Source organism: Osmia lignaria, chromosome 12 (assembly GCF_051020975.1).
Source record: "Osmia lignaria lignaria isolate PbOS001 chromosome 12, iyOsmLign1, whole genome shotgun sequence".
In the NCBI taxonomy this organism is placed as follows: Eukaryota; Metazoa; Arthropoda; class Insecta; order Hymenoptera; family Megachilidae; genus Osmia; species Osmia lignaria.
Genome location: NC_135043.1, coordinates 7,799,023 through 7,814,053, shown reverse-complemented (window position 1 = coordinate 7,814,053; position 15,031 = coordinate 7,799,023). Strand labels below are relative to the sequence as shown.

The following is a 15,031-nucleotide window of genomic DNA, read 5'->3' as shown; positions in this document are numbered from 1 at the left end:
TCCAAGACACTTATGAATCATTGTAAATCGCGTTAAAGTGATAAATATCTGAATAAAGATTACACAAGAAACAAACGTCGACATCCCCGCGTATTATGGCGGCGACACTGTCACGTGACTGCCGCGCCACCCGCCAAAATTTAAAACGTCCTATTCGAAGCATCGAATTAATTTTGCTACCTGTACACATTTTTCAAAAACTGATATATACAATTACGAAATAATAAATGTTTGGAATTTAATAAATGAAAATCAGGTATAAATAAGAAATACATAAAGAAAATAATATGACAGTGGCTTTCAACGTAGTAAGATAAAAATTGAAACTACTTTCTCTGTTATAAGTGTCAATGTTATCATTGTCTTAAAGTGTCTTCATTGTTCTCGAATTCCAAACAAAGAACTTTTAACATGCATTTCATTATCCTAAAATGACTTTATTTGAAATAAAATATCATCCCCATATCATGTAACAAAATAAGTATTTTACATTTATACAACGTGAAGGTTTCAAATTAACGTTTAGAAGGATTGCCATTTCCTGATCGCATGATGATTTAGCTAAAATATCAGATACTAACCGACTGCCCCAAGAGGCCTTCCCCTCAGTCTCTCGGCCTCAATGTAATGAGCCTTGAGCCAAAGAGCTTGCAGTTTCTGATGATTGTGCGGACTGAACGTGTGGCTCTCAAGGATCCTGTACAGTTCCTTAAAATGTCCCCGATGAAAGGCGACGATCGCCTTGGCTTTCAGGACGCTCTCGTGTCGGTGCAACCTAGTGCACGCCGGCAGGGACCACAGGAACCTGCCGAGTCTCTCCACGGAGCCAGCCTGCTGGAGAACCTGGACAGACGACACCATCGCCTTGAAGACGATAGACAGGGGGGGCACACTGTTAGTCGGCAGAACTCATCCCGATCTCCTCTTATTCTAGTGTATCTTGTATGTTTCTCACTCGTTATAAGTAATCATTTCTCTCCCTTTCTTCAAATCTATCTTTTGTTCCGCGAAAAGGGTACCATTTTACTTCCAATCGCTTCAAGGCACCAAAAATTACCAACATACTTCCTATATATTTTTTAACAATATTCAACGAACGCGATCAGTTTTATAAATACCTTTGGACACTTTGAGTGCAAGGAAAATGAATATCCTTCAAGTGGAATCAATATGGCGTCATAAAGCGACGCATATGTGCCACATTGTTAAATTTTTATAGACATATGATGTTAGCAATATTATTTATAATATTATTGTAATATTGTTAATATTATTATAACTCTTTAATTGTACCAATAATCCCTGAACATTATTACATTTTAAGAAATATTTTACTGGAAGTAACGACGACATTCGTCGAGTACTATCAAAAAGTATAGGAATCAGGAAAAAAAATCTTTGATGCCCTTAAACGAAGTTTGGCCATAACAATTATTCTGCTTCGCTCGTTAGAAAGATAATGCTTGCGATACAGCGGTGTGCCCTTTTCACGAGCTCGGTAGCTAATTTCGATGCGAGACTCGTAACACTTAATAACATAGAAAAGGAAAAAGGTAACGTTAAAGTCCCATTACGGCGGATAAGGATCGAGAGAAACAACGTGATACACTGTGTGACGCGATCGATTGGCTCGGTTACATCCAAATTACCGAAAACGAGCCTCCATTACGGTGCTACGAGTCTCGTGCACCTGCCATGGTTTTACTTCTTCATTCGCGTCGTCGGGTGCCACCTAGTTTCCGCTCGCGACAGTTCTGACGAACGATTAATCACCAGACGCGAGAAATACCGTCGTATAATGGATTAATAAAACGCGTCGAAAAGCCGGGAGAGAAATGGACGACAGAAACCGTGAGATTACGTTTTAATCACCGAGCTGTACGAAACTTTCCGATTGGCTCTAGCCGACAAATCAAACCGACGTCTCGAGCGAATTCGAAAGCAAGGAAATTCATTACGAATATCCGTCTTTTCACAAGATTTAGTAATATACAAAATGGTAGCACGAAACGACCAGCACCCGACGAACGGTGAACGTATCCATTATCCTTATTCTTTTATCTCGTTGGCCCATTAGGGCGGTTCACTTCGGATGATACAAGACAACTAGCGCCCACGTCTCACGGGATAATCACGAATCAAAATGGCGGTCGATAAAAAGTCACGCGTAATCGTGCTTTTCTTTTACGTTTCACTTGAGCCTTTCTTCGGATGCCGGGGGACCGAAATAACGGACCTAAGTAACCGTCCATCCGAAGAAGGGTTTAGGGTAGGTTAATAATGGCGAACGTCAAGCAAGGAAGAATGCTTTTACCCGAAAACTGATAGTTTGAATTATACCAAGACGAGACCGTAAACACTCGTACTAAGCCTCTTTATTATGACGCGAAGGTAATTACCCGTTAAACGATTCCATTCTGAGCCGACGGCAGGCTCGTTTATCGAAAGGGTGAAACGTTGTCGTAAATTAAACGGGAATATCCATGTGACGTGGGCAAGGAGTTAAACGTCTAGCCGTATGCAGAACGTACATATGGGAAATATGTACAAATAACGAACGTTCCTCGCGCATCTTTACAAAACGTCTCTTCTTCTCTAACTTATAGTTAATCTTCCTTAAATAGACCCAGTTACGAGTCTACGTGGGTTAAAAAAGTTAGTGAAAAATAATTTACACATTGTTCACGAGACTGGTTTGCCTTCCTGTTATAATATTCTCTTTTAAGTCTGACAAACGAGGTGTAGGTACCGAATAAAATTATGTACCCCGGCACAGTTAAGAAACGAAATTTCGACGCGCGCACGTGTTCGATGCGAGAGGAGCGTAAATGTCGCGCACAGAAACAATTTACGATTGCACTAAAATCGCACGAACTCCATTAGGTGGGTGACATGCAAGTGAATCTTGGCGCTAGGTGCTGTACAATGTTATACGCCCGATTATCCTCGGGGAAATTACGGAATTATAGGGCCAGTTTCATCACCCTCGCTGCGAGTTGCATAAATTAGAATAAGGGTTCCTGTTCGAGTATCTGGTGAATATCGGTAGTCAAGGATATCCGTATTTTGTCCTTAATTCTAATATAAATTTAACCCTTTCCCTGCCAGCATGCTACTGTTAGTAGGGAAAATTGGGAAATTTGAATAGACCACAGTCACTGTCAATAACGAAAGTGTTAAAAAAATAAAATCTAAATGTAGAAGTTATTATTATTCAGATTTGTACATGAAAAAATAAAGCATATTGTACCCTTCCGTCGGACGATGTACAACACCCGTACGCCACGGACTAATGAAAGATTTCACTGAAAAACTGAAATTCAACAACCAAAGCCTAATGACCTTGTCTTACCTCGCAAACACAGGCGACTTGTTCCTGGGTAAATCCAAAGCTCGGTAGTTGTCCATTGCTACCGCTACCGCCGCCGGCGGAACTAGCAGGACTATCTTGCGGGCTATAACTGGTCGGTCCTGTTCCAGGACCATAGGTACTCGCCTCGACGGGTCCCGCCGAGTGTCCCGTGAGAGGTGTCGGTGTCCCCTGCGGGCTGTAATCACCGGTCGAGCCCAAAACATCCGTACCACCAGAAGAAGGTCCCATCGCACCTCCGTTTCCGGTGGTTCCTCCGTAGGCCATCATGGCATCATTTCCGGGGCCCACGGCGACCCCTTGCACACCGTTCCCTCCTCCACCCTCCACCGTGGACCACTTTCCTTCTTTGCACCTCGTTTCACTCACTATTTCTTTACAACGCGGTCGAATATCCGTTTACGGTTAAGATTCCTTGGAAGGAACCCGCGCACAGCCGACGGAAGATATCTGATTCCTTTGAGGATCGTTCCGACGGCAAATATTTAGCTACGGAAGAGCCACTGGCGGGGATGGTCTCATCGATGATCTTCATCACTTTTTAATGATCATTTACGACGTTCTTTTATGTACAGTTATCTGCGTAACATCTTCCGGTATGTTTATAACTGATCTTTCAGGTTAAACTTAGGGTTCTTATTACCGGGGAGAATCTCTCTTCTAAATGAAACGGTCGATTGGGATGAAAGCAAAGAGTTAAAAAGTATTTGGTAACACAAGAACAACGAGACTCTCGCGATGGTGTAAACGCGTCAGAATATGCAGGAAGAAGATATTTTTAGGCTACCACTGGTAGAGAGTTGCTGCAAGCTCTCGGCTGCCCGACGAACTCTACTGGGATGTTTCTCGTGTTACGAGACGGAAGGAAGGGATATACCCCCGTGAAATAATAAAATCTCGTTCCAGGTGCGGTTATTCTCTAATCTGCTTTCAAGTTGATACGCCAGCAGCCGGTGGACCCGATTGCTTCACACACTACACACTCTCTCTCTATCTCCCTTGTCCCGTATACAGCGATTATCTTGCGTTACTACCTCCGACTAGATCCGATTATGGCAAGTTTCTCTTAGAGCGCCAGGTGCGCCCTCCTTCAAGATTATATTCTCCCTCTTTTCCCTTCGACTCGCGTCTTTTCTATCTCCTCGTGGCAGGTTGCAACGTGAAATCCACGGGCTCGTGTTTCCGCGGGCCGTGGTAGGTGTGTATTTATAGGCGCTTAGTATACTCGCGTACGAACGCGCACCGGCTATTATTAGGAGCGTGTTAAATAGTCCGTTTTCTCTGTCTTTCTCTCTCGTTTCTTCTTTTCGAGGAAAATCAACCGAGAACACTTCTTCGTTTCAACTGTCGTCGACTCTGAGGACCGTTGAAAGCACGCGACACACGATGCACTTGAACGTCATGAATCCACTGTTTAAACACCACCGCGTTTGAAACACGCCACTCGTTCCGATTCTACTTAAAGATCACACACGACAATACGACGTATTTACTCGTTACATTGAACAGTTCGACGATGAATCGCGAAATGTCAATTTTACACTCCCTCTCTCTTTCGTGACCGGACGAAAGAGAGACGTTCTCCTACGCACGCACCAGAAGGAACTGCCGCTCCGGCGTGTTTCAAGATCGAGCCACTCCGTCATGCGCAGCTAAGCGCCGATTGGCCGAGGCGTGGCTCGGCTGACAGCTAACCAACGCGCCACCCGATTGGCTGCTGGGCATGGCCACGGCCACCATCCCGCCTCCCTATTGGTCGAACCTTACGCAGCAATAAATAAGCCTCATTACACCTCGACTTCTACACGTTTCCTTCTCTAATGTGAACGTAAGCGAAGAGATGCACAACCAAATCGGACGAATCCATCCCGAGACAGACGCAGTTCTTTCCCGTTGCTCGTTAAATTTTAGAATTGGCTAGCTATTTAATGATTCTCTATGAATATCTTGCACGACGGTACAGAAACGTGAAATACGTCAGCGCATTGCAAATCGTGTTTGACAAATTTCACGTAAGAAGAAGCTGATGCGTTTACGACAATTTAACGATCGATCGATCGAACCCCTAACCTCCAATTTCAAAATATCGATTGTACGTCATTAAATTTGATCGATATCGAAAGATTTGTATCGGAATAAATGGATCCTAATTATTTGATTTCTTCCTTCTTTTCTCGAATAAAATGATTGTCATTCTAACAACTCAAACCATATGCATAGAATTCAAACGTAACAGAAGTGCTTTGCTATGAAACTTTATCCAACTTCTGTTATTAAGGTACTTTTTATCCCGTTGTTTCGTGAAGGTGTTCATAAATATGCAACTACTATAAATCCATTTTTCATCATGCTAAACATAATTCACTTGTAGCATAGAAATAGACAATCGTTTTTCACATACAAAATACACGAATTGAAATGTGATATTATTACTGTCTAGTAACAGCATTTCACTAAGCATATTTTCAAAAAGAATGAACAATCATTGTTGTACATACAAGTAATTCGATATGGTTAAAAGCATAAGTCACATAACCTCACAAAGTTGCAAATGAAATACTAATGTTTCGGTATAACGGAAATGTATTAACTTCTGAACACACGTTTGCTCTGTATTATGAGGATTTTTGACAGTCTGTCAGCAGTTACTTCTGAAGAGGATCGTATGGGAAGTGGGACAAAGGACATCTTGTTTTCTCAGACCGCAAGGACTTTTGGAAAAACAAGGCTATGCTCCCTAAAATAATGTCTGCTTACCAGATTTTCCGACGCGTTGGTACTTGGTAGTAGTATCCAGACGAGACGAGAACATCGCGTCGTTTGTTTTGCACAAACCGTTTTCCATTTTTCGTGATTGATGTGGGACGTTTCTTCAGCGTTGCACGTGCACGGCGTAAAACCCTTCCTGTTCTTGTTTCGTCACTTCCGCGGGTCGGAGCCACTTTTGACGGTTAACAAAATATAATAACTGTCCGTCGTGTCACCAGAGGCCGCCAGATCTTCCTAGAAAAAAATTCACGGATTAGTAACTTCCTAGACACATATCACATTGGTACCTAAAAATAAATTCCGTTACATTTAGCATTTTATTTATATAATATAAGTTATACGGAGTTTTATATTTTTTTGTAACATTGAATTTTTAATAAAGCTATGGTATTAGATTAAATCTATTTTGGCGTTATAATACAATTTTATATTATCAGTTCCCAATGATTATAAAATATTTGAAAGACGAGATTTCTATCTGAATATGAATCATTCCGACAAAATTGACACATTTTCACCGGTTGTATGCAGTTCTCTTCGGTAGGGTGCCACCCGTGGCGTCACCATTCATTCTGGACACACGGTCGAGGCGGTTTGTGGTCCAGGAAGAAGTCGTTGACATCGTAATGTGACGTCTAGGTGGTCTCCGTGCTCTTTTTAAGCAGCCGTGAAATCAACCGTTCGATCTTCTCGATGACAACTTGCTTAAAAATATATGTACGCTTTTAGGACTGGATAAGAATAACTATCGCGTCGCGTGCCATCAGCTAACAATAATCATCCGTTCCAAGAATAATCAAAATTTTGAAGAAACATAATGAATCTATGTATATAAATCAAGATGTTTTAAGAATACCATTTTACATATTAGTTTCTAAATTTTCCTGTAACTCGATCAATTTGAAATCATCAAAATATTCGAACGCGACATTGTCGAAGAAGAGCAGTTTTCAGCAGTGCAAACACGAATTTCCTGCTCGTCTCGCGGGATTCGCCGGAAGACGAAAGAAACTCGGCACAAAGCGCGTTCGCATTGACATCGATTCCTTTTGTCATGGAAGGCAAAGAGCGCGGAGACACGCGTAGCGGGAAACGTAGGACGACGGCAAAGGAAGGACGACATGGTTACGCAACAATGCGAAAACGCAAGAGAGCATCCGACGAAAAGCTCGTATCACGTTCCCATAAGTGGCGGAGCGCGGGGATTCCCGCAGAGACATCCTCACCGCTTTTCTCTCCTCGCTCTCTTCCCCACCCGTCGTCGGTACCTGCCTCTGTCTCTCTTCTCCGTTCGAAACTAGCGCGTTCACAACGTGTGCACAACGTAATAAAAAGGGCATAGAGGCGCCAGGTATACGCGCGTACGAGAAATTCCATGGTGACGGCACCCCGGGTATCCCGTGGCGAGACCTGAATAACCCATAATTGCACCTCCTGCTACCCTCCATTCACGTGCACGCCTCTGTCGTGCCTCGTTCCTCGCACAAAGACGTCTGCTAACTGCTCACCAGAGGCTCGATTCATCGGGACGAACTTTGGCCCACGGGATTGTTTGAACCACGAATATCGTCCGGTTAGCTGGGCTGTGTCGGTAGAAGCGACGATAGCGATGTGCTGCTCGAAGACAGATCCAAGGTTCCGTTTGGGGATGAACCAGAAAACTCAGGCAAATGTCAACCGTGACGAGCCAGCCCTCCAACGTAACGTATTTATTGAACCGTCCGCTGAATATGGCGTGCTGATGATTTTAAGTAAATATCTTAACACTAGATTGCCGGACTCACATCCGTCAAAATAGGTATAGTACATATGGATTTTTGGAACTAAGGAGTGGGGAGAGAAAGGAATTAGTATTTGTTAACATATGTTTAAAAAAAAATTATTTAAGTTTTTCTGTATATGTATATAGCAATAAAATCGTAAATGAGTCAAATTGACTCGCTCCGGCAATCTAGTGTTAACGAGGATGAGAGTGATGATGATATAAAGTGCCCAATCGTGGAGGGTGCCGTTTACCTGCAAAATGAGTCTTTGTATTAATTATATAAAATCGTGAATGATGATTATTAATAGAAATTAGTTCATTAGTCTATTCGTTTGTAGCACTCTGTAGATTTATTTTTCATAGATTAAAAGAACAGATTTGTATCTTGTTCACAAGAATAAAAAGTTATTACATTATACGTACCAGGTTTTCAACAGAATTAATTCTACTCACACGCAATAACATTTATTTTGCAGAATTTCAAAACTCTAATCAGAATCATTCAAATAATTTTGTACTTTTTGTTCTAAGAATGATCATTGTTGAACCAGGAGAGGAACCAGCTGGATTTGGGAGAATTCCCTTCATTAAAATGCTCTTCCTGATTCTCATGTTCTACTGGTATCGGTTCCGCTGCAATATCATCGTCATCGTAGTAGGTCCAAAATTTTTTCTCCCCGGGAGATTGTGATTTTTCTAACTGAATATCCTCGAAGCTACTTCTCATCACGGAGTAGTTTCTCTCCGGTAAAATACCGAATGGTTTATGCTCCGGCATCGAAACAACGTTTCCCATGGTGTTGTTGATCAAACAATTGAACGGTACGCCGATACAGGACATTTTCTTCGATGGATCCTTTTCACCCTTCTTCGTTTGTTTCTGTTTACATGGACTCACGACGCGTTCCAAACCTTTGGTCACCTTCGCCTCCTTCTTCTTATCCTTGTCCTTTTTGTTGCTTTTGATGTGCTTCTTGCACTCTTCCATCTCTTTCTTTTCTCGTTCTATCCGGTCCTCCATAGACTCATCCTGGGAGGAAGCACTTTTCCTTTCTGTTATAACAAATTACAAGTTATTTACAATATATCAAGCTATAAAATAAATAAAACAAATAAAATGAATCTGAAATCACCTTTGCAAATTTTCTCTCTCTGCTTAGCACAATAGTCGTCAGATTTGCTGGAAGCTTTGCCAGAATCCTGCTGCTTCTTCGGGGTTATTATACATTTGCTTTTAGTTTTCTTCGTTCGCTTACATATGCTATCATCGTCAGCCTTTTTCGCTATCTTACATTTGCTCTCAGTCTTTTTCGCTCGCTTACATATGCTATCATCGTCAGTCTTTTTCGCTATCTTACATTTGCTCTCAGTCTTTTTCGCTCGCTTACATATGCTATCATCGGTAGTCTTTTTCGCTATCTTACATTTGCTCTCAGTCTTTTTCGCTGGCTTACATATGCTCTCAGTCCTTTTCGGTGGCTTACATTTGCTCTCAGTCTTTCTCGCCGGTTTACATTTGCTCTCAGTCTTTTTCACTGGCTTACATTTGCTCTCAGTCCTTTTCGCTGGCTTACATATGCTCTCAGTCTTTTTCACTGGCTTACATATGCTCTCACTCCTCTGAGCTGTTTTACACTTACTTTCAGTCTTCCTCGCTGGTTTACACTTGCTTTCAGTTTTCTTAGGTGCTTTACATTTGACGTCATCGCTGGAAGCTGGCTTTTCACATTTGCTTTCAGATTTGGAAGATTTGCAAGATGGTGGTTTCTTTCCATAAAATCGACCCTTAGCCGGATCAAACATCGTCTGATTCGATTCACCGTTTCCTTTCATGCTGATTAATGAGAAGGCAAAAGCTGGCAGGGAAGAGTATCGTTTTATATTCTGCGAAGACAGCCGCCGTCCTGTGAACGCTGAGTACGTATAGTTCCTTCGTCCGGTGCATTTCGCGGGTCTTTTGGAACAGTTTTGATCACTGCACCTTTGTCGATTGCAGGAATTTCTTCTTCTTGGTTTCGTACAGATCTCGCGACCCTCGTTTTCTTTATTCTGCGAGCAATCTCTTCTTTCTTGCCTTTTACAGGATCTGTTTCTGTTTCGGGAGCAACTTCGCTCTCGCTTGCAACTTTGCTCCCTTTTGCAACTTGGCTCTCGCTTTTTACTTCGTTCTCGCTTGCAACTTCGTTCTCGCTTGCAACTTCGTTCTCGGCTGCAACTCGGTCTCCTTCTAAATATTTATGAATAAAGAATAGAATCATTATAAAGAGAAACTTAACAAGGTGAGCGGCACAGTAGAAAAAGCCATATGTAGTCAGACACATATTTTCAAATGTAAGATTTAATATCTTGCATTGTTAATTCAAAATTTCCCTCCTTTTTATTAATTATACTAATTATTTGATCAGAAAATTTCAGATGAAAGTGTTCAATTTTCTAGTATACCTTTCTCCGCTACAGGATCTCTCCCTTTCACAACTTCTCTCCCTCTTGCATTCCCTCCTCCTCCTCGGTTTCGTACAAATTTCCCTTCCTTCCTCTTTTTTTTCCTTGCCCATTGGCAAGCATGTAGGATCCGTCTTTACCGGTTTAGCCCGCTTTTGTTTCTTATTGTGCCCTTTGCTATCCTTCGGGCACTTATTTTCAAAATTACAGCCACTTGGTATCTGCAGTGCTGGACAACAGAAACGTTTGCAGACCTTCTTCTCTTTCTTCTCTTTCCTGTCGCCGCATTTTCTTTGCCTGCCACATTTGTTCTGACGAGGTTTCGTGCATATCATTTTACCTTCGCCACCTTCATCACGGTCACCACATTTCTTCGGCGTCATATTGGCGCTAGAAGTTGAGATGTTGGACGTCGAGTTCTTGTTAGCTGGATTTCCAGTTGCATTCTCCGGTACTTTCTTCTGCAAACATGAGGCGTTCGAAGAAGATCTCTTCGCAGGGAATGGAGGATACGAAGCCGGTGGTTTTCGAGAACCTCCACTGGAACCTCCTGTCATGGATGACCCACCGAGCCCAGAGGAACCTGCCTCCTGACTCTGAGAATTGTTCTGAGACATAGTCTGCAATTCTGACTGCTTTACTGCTGCCTGCAGTCTGGCTTGAGTTGCAGCACATGGCGATGTTGTTACAGGCTGCTTCTCATAAGGATTTGTTATCTTCATGGAGCTACTTTTGTGTGGAGCACCTAGGATTAACTCGTAAGTAGGCTTACTATCAAACTTAGACGATAAACTGGACTTGGATAGTTTAGTATATTTCCATGGACGTGGGGCAAAGTAGGTGGACGCTGATGGTTTTGGTATCTCCATCGAATGAGGTATCATCTCTTTTTTCAATTCATTTTCTGGCATTCTTGAAGACATTTGTTCAGAATGATTACCCTCTTTCGAATTAGCCTTTACATGATCAATTTTAGTGGGTTTAGATTCCTCCATGGAGGACCATTCAGACTGTGCATTCTCAGGTACTTCACCATGGGCCAAAAATGATTCCTGAGGAGTGGGCTTACCACTTTCAGAAGCTTGTTGCGGGTAAGATTCTTGAGAAGGTGCTGTGGCTGGTTTATCGACACGAGGTGGTTTTCTAGCATCCTCCATAAGGTGTTCATCTGTCTTTGCTTCCATTCCAGGTGGCAAGGGTTTGGAGATCTTTTTGGGTGGATGAGAAGAATACTGTACCGATGGTTGTGACAGTTTCAATTTCGAAATTGGTATAAACTGATCCTCCTTTTTGGGTATAGAAGTTGCTAGCAATCTTTGCATGGTCTTAGTTGGTATTTGACTGGAAACAGCATTCATGATAGGGTTAGATTCTGGTTGTGTCACTTTCTTTTCAACCCGTACATCATTCTGTTTGTTCTCAATTGCTTTGGTCGTTAGACATAGGGTATTTTCATTTATAGTATCCTTCTTTTTTGCCTTAGGGTCGTTTCTCGATAGAATATCAAGATCGTAGCAGTTTCCACCAGGTACGAACCCAAAATCACTAGATTGTTCATGGCGAAGGGTTTTATAACCTTTCAATTTCCATTTCATCGTTCTGGGCACGGGATTTCCATCCAACAGGGAGACCAGGTTGTCAGATTGACCGAGGGGCCTTGGTATTCTTGAACGTTTCACGTTATCCGACTTTTCATCGAATTGGTAGACGTGTATCTTTGGATTTAAGTTAGGGGTCATGGAGCCGCCTGCGGATAAGCTTGCACGGTTTTTTGATAAGCTTTCGAATTCGTTGGAAAGCAAGGAGGAGGAGACGATTTCCTTCGAGGAGGGGCATTTCTTAACGTCTCGACAGGTCGCATCTTCTTTCAGGGAGAACTCGAAGAGGTTCCAGAAGCGACGCGAGGGTGCATTCGTGTGAAGCTAGAATTATAGAAATGGATGAACGATGGTAAAGAAATTGAAAAATTTACGACCTTCAGGATTAAATTGTAAGATTTTAAATCATCAAATGGAAAACTCGGAAAATAGCTACCTATGTACATATGTAAAAATTAACTTTGATTATTTTTAAGAAATCAAGGTTCCGTCAAAAATCTTTGTAGATTAGATTAAATAAAATAATAATTGATGATTAAGGTATACCTGAACACCCTTAGAAGGTAAAATATGAGAGAAATCCTGCAAAACCAATGTCCTGATCCCGTTCATTGTGTCTTGTTCAAATTTTGTCGCTCAACGCTTCAAGGATATGCCGAAAATTTTTAAAGATGATTACTTAAAATTTTGAACGTGTAATCATGGAAAAAATGAAATTTATACGCGAGCCAGAGTCATTCGAAAATTCTCCAGCATCGCGGCATTTTGAAATACTGACAAGACATTTAAATAACAACGGGAGATCGGACGATCAACGGTTACCAAAACATTCGACAAACGATTATCGATTTGAAATGAGAAGTGAAGTGAATTAATAATTCACTTCGTTCAATAGTTGTCACTTTATATTCGGTCGACTTCAATCTGCATGTATCTTTAATCATAATATTAATAAATGATACTCGTTGGTAATATTCTTTTATTTTTATTTTTATTTAATGATCATTCGCGTTAAACAATTTTTATTTTTATTTCCTTTCTGAAGAGAGATTATTTATGGGATGGGCCATAAGATTTGATGAGAGGATCCTAGCCTTAGAGTTTTAGAAATTTGAAATTTTTATATCATTGAAACTATGGAATTTAGAAATTTTGGAACTTTAAAGTCTTAAAACTTTAAAATTCCAGTATGACGAAGAGGCTACTCCACCCTGATCCCTGTCTAATTAAATAACTGATTAATTAAGCTTCAAATAGCAAATGTGACCCTGCGTTTGCAACCCGCTGATTTCTTCTCGTTCCTCTTCCCTTTCTGATATGGAAATCTCAATCCCTGACTTTCCTCTTGAAATCGTATACCACTTGTCTCATGACCTTTGGCCGAGGTCTGTCGCATCGCACTCCGAAGACGATCTTCGAATTTTCCGACGACTTTTGATTCGTCCGTTGGTGGAGTTTTGCTTGAGGATCCCGTGCCCTGAGAACTTCCACCCAACAGGACTTGCCTTTCACTGGTATCCACTGTTCGTAGATCAATTGAAGCCGTTCCCATGGTCTTATTTTACTGCTGTACGCCTTTTTATGGGACCACTGGAATCCAGTGAATCGATAAAGAAAAAATTAATCCTCAATAATCCTAGACCTTGCCTATTTTGCTAAGTGGTAGACACGGTTCTGCCTTTAACGCCACAATCAATATATTAATGCAATTAAAATTCAGACTTAAATTAATTCATATGGACGATGGAAAAATTAATAAGGTTACAGTACCACTGGTGGTTTTCCGAAGGTCAATAAAAAGGACCTATTAGTAAATGCCTTAATATTGTTCATGACAAATTTCCTTGAAGCTTAAATCGAATTTCTTCGAAAATTTTAATGATACTTTGACATATTCAAGAAGGCAAAAATGTGTTGGAAGGAGAGCCTATAAATTGATCACATGATTTTGTCAAAATATAAACAGGAAGAATTTTTCTCATACCCGTGAAATTATTCCTGAATGACAAATGACAAATGACAAATATCCATTTTCGACTATAAAACCATGAAACATGGTAAAAGCTGAATTTTCATGTTGAAAATTCTTGGAAGTTTCCCTCGACGATTTCAAAGCGTGTTAACGAGCCAAGTTCTCGTCCTATGTTCGATACTCAGGACGAGTAATTGTCTATGCACTTGATTGCATATCATGGAACTTCAGTGTTGCTTCAGACGATGCCTGAAAGGTACCTTTAATGAGTAGAACTCGCCGTTAGTTCTCGAAGTATAGAATCGTGGTAGATACTTGGGGGAGAGTTGCGTTTCAAGGGATTTGAAAAGTATCCGAGAGCTTCGTTTAATCGCGTATTTGCACGTTTAATTGAATCGGGCACGAAAAGAGCTTCCCAGTGAGCCGTTCGCTATGGAATTCAAACACTTCAATTATAAACAAGAAACTAAGAAGTAACATAAACAGAAAATTCGGGAACCTGATTCTAGAATCAGGTCGACCGAAACCTTAAAAATTTGTAAAAAGGAGATCTTTAAATTTTATAAACTTCTCTAAATTTGTAAGGTATATAAATGAGAATATGAAAAATGGAGAGAAAATGAATTTCCAAGTTTAATGGCTCCTTTTGTTCGTATTCTCGTTCAAATAATAAAACGCTGGAACGATGAGACACCGAGTTCCATCGGAGCATGCTCCGTTCCGGAAACAAACGTCAACGGTGAACAGATCGATGATTCGCGTCCATGGAAACCACGGATGGACCAATACGAGAAGACTATTCTCCTTTCCGCCGGACAGGCGCATCCGCCTTTTCCTCTCGCATTCGTTCACGAACGAAAGAAAAACGTCTGCACGCAAAATAAGCAACATTCATTTTTACTCGATACACGTATTATTTTTCTCGATCTACGATTGCGAATTATTTGTGATAAAAAAATTTAATTTGGAGCCTAAAAATTTGTCCATAAAAAGTGTCAGATAAATAATTAATCAATGAATAAATGAAAGAAATTATTTTCATAATAATTAGACAACTTCTAAATCACCTTATCACCTGTTCAAAAATATTTTCATACCTGAAGAAGGAAACGAGA

The 15,031-nt window shown here is 41.0% G+C and overlaps 2 protein-coding genes across 4 annotated transcripts in view; both read right to left on the bottom strand.

The window, feature by feature from the left end:
- Nucleotides 1-7,123, bottom strand: part of so (SIX homeobox 1 protein sine oculis) — a 30,766-nt gene extending 23,643 nt beyond the window's left edge. Inside the window, exons 1-4 of one of the 3 annotated variants that reach the window (XM_034320843.2) lie at nucleotides 6,658-7,123; nucleotides 6,128-6,373; nucleotides 3,353-5,132; nucleotides 582-864 (exon numbers count right to left, since the gene is read on the bottom strand). In XM_034320843.2, the coding sequence (XP_034176734.1) occupies nucleotides 582-864; nucleotides 3,353-3,640 (571 nt within the window). In that variant the 5' untranslated portion in view covers nucleotides 3,641-5,132; nucleotides 6,128-6,373; nucleotides 6,658-7,123. The remainder of the gene's footprint in view (nucleotides 1-581; nucleotides 865-3,352; nucleotides 5,133-6,127; nucleotides 6,374-6,657) is intronic. The other 2 variants (XM_034320841.2, XM_034320842.2) reach the window with 2 other exon arrangements.
- Nucleotides 7,124-8,223: 1,100 nt separating this feature from the next.
- On the bottom strand, nucleotides 8,224-12,778 carry LOC117602623 (don juan like). Its single transcript, XM_034320840.2, has 4 exons — nucleotides 12,491-12,778; nucleotides 10,347-12,268; nucleotides 9,038-10,131; nucleotides 8,224-8,957 (listed from the first exon to the last, which is right to left on the bottom strand). The coding sequence occupies exons 1-4, from the start codon at nucleotides 12,554-12,556 to the stop codon at nucleotides 8,431-8,433; spliced, it is 3,609 nt and encodes a 1,202-aa protein (XP_034176731.2). The 5' UTR covers nucleotides 12,557-12,778; the 3' UTR covers nucleotides 8,224-8,430.
- Between the last annotated feature and the right edge of the window lie 2,253 nt (nucleotides 12,779-15,031).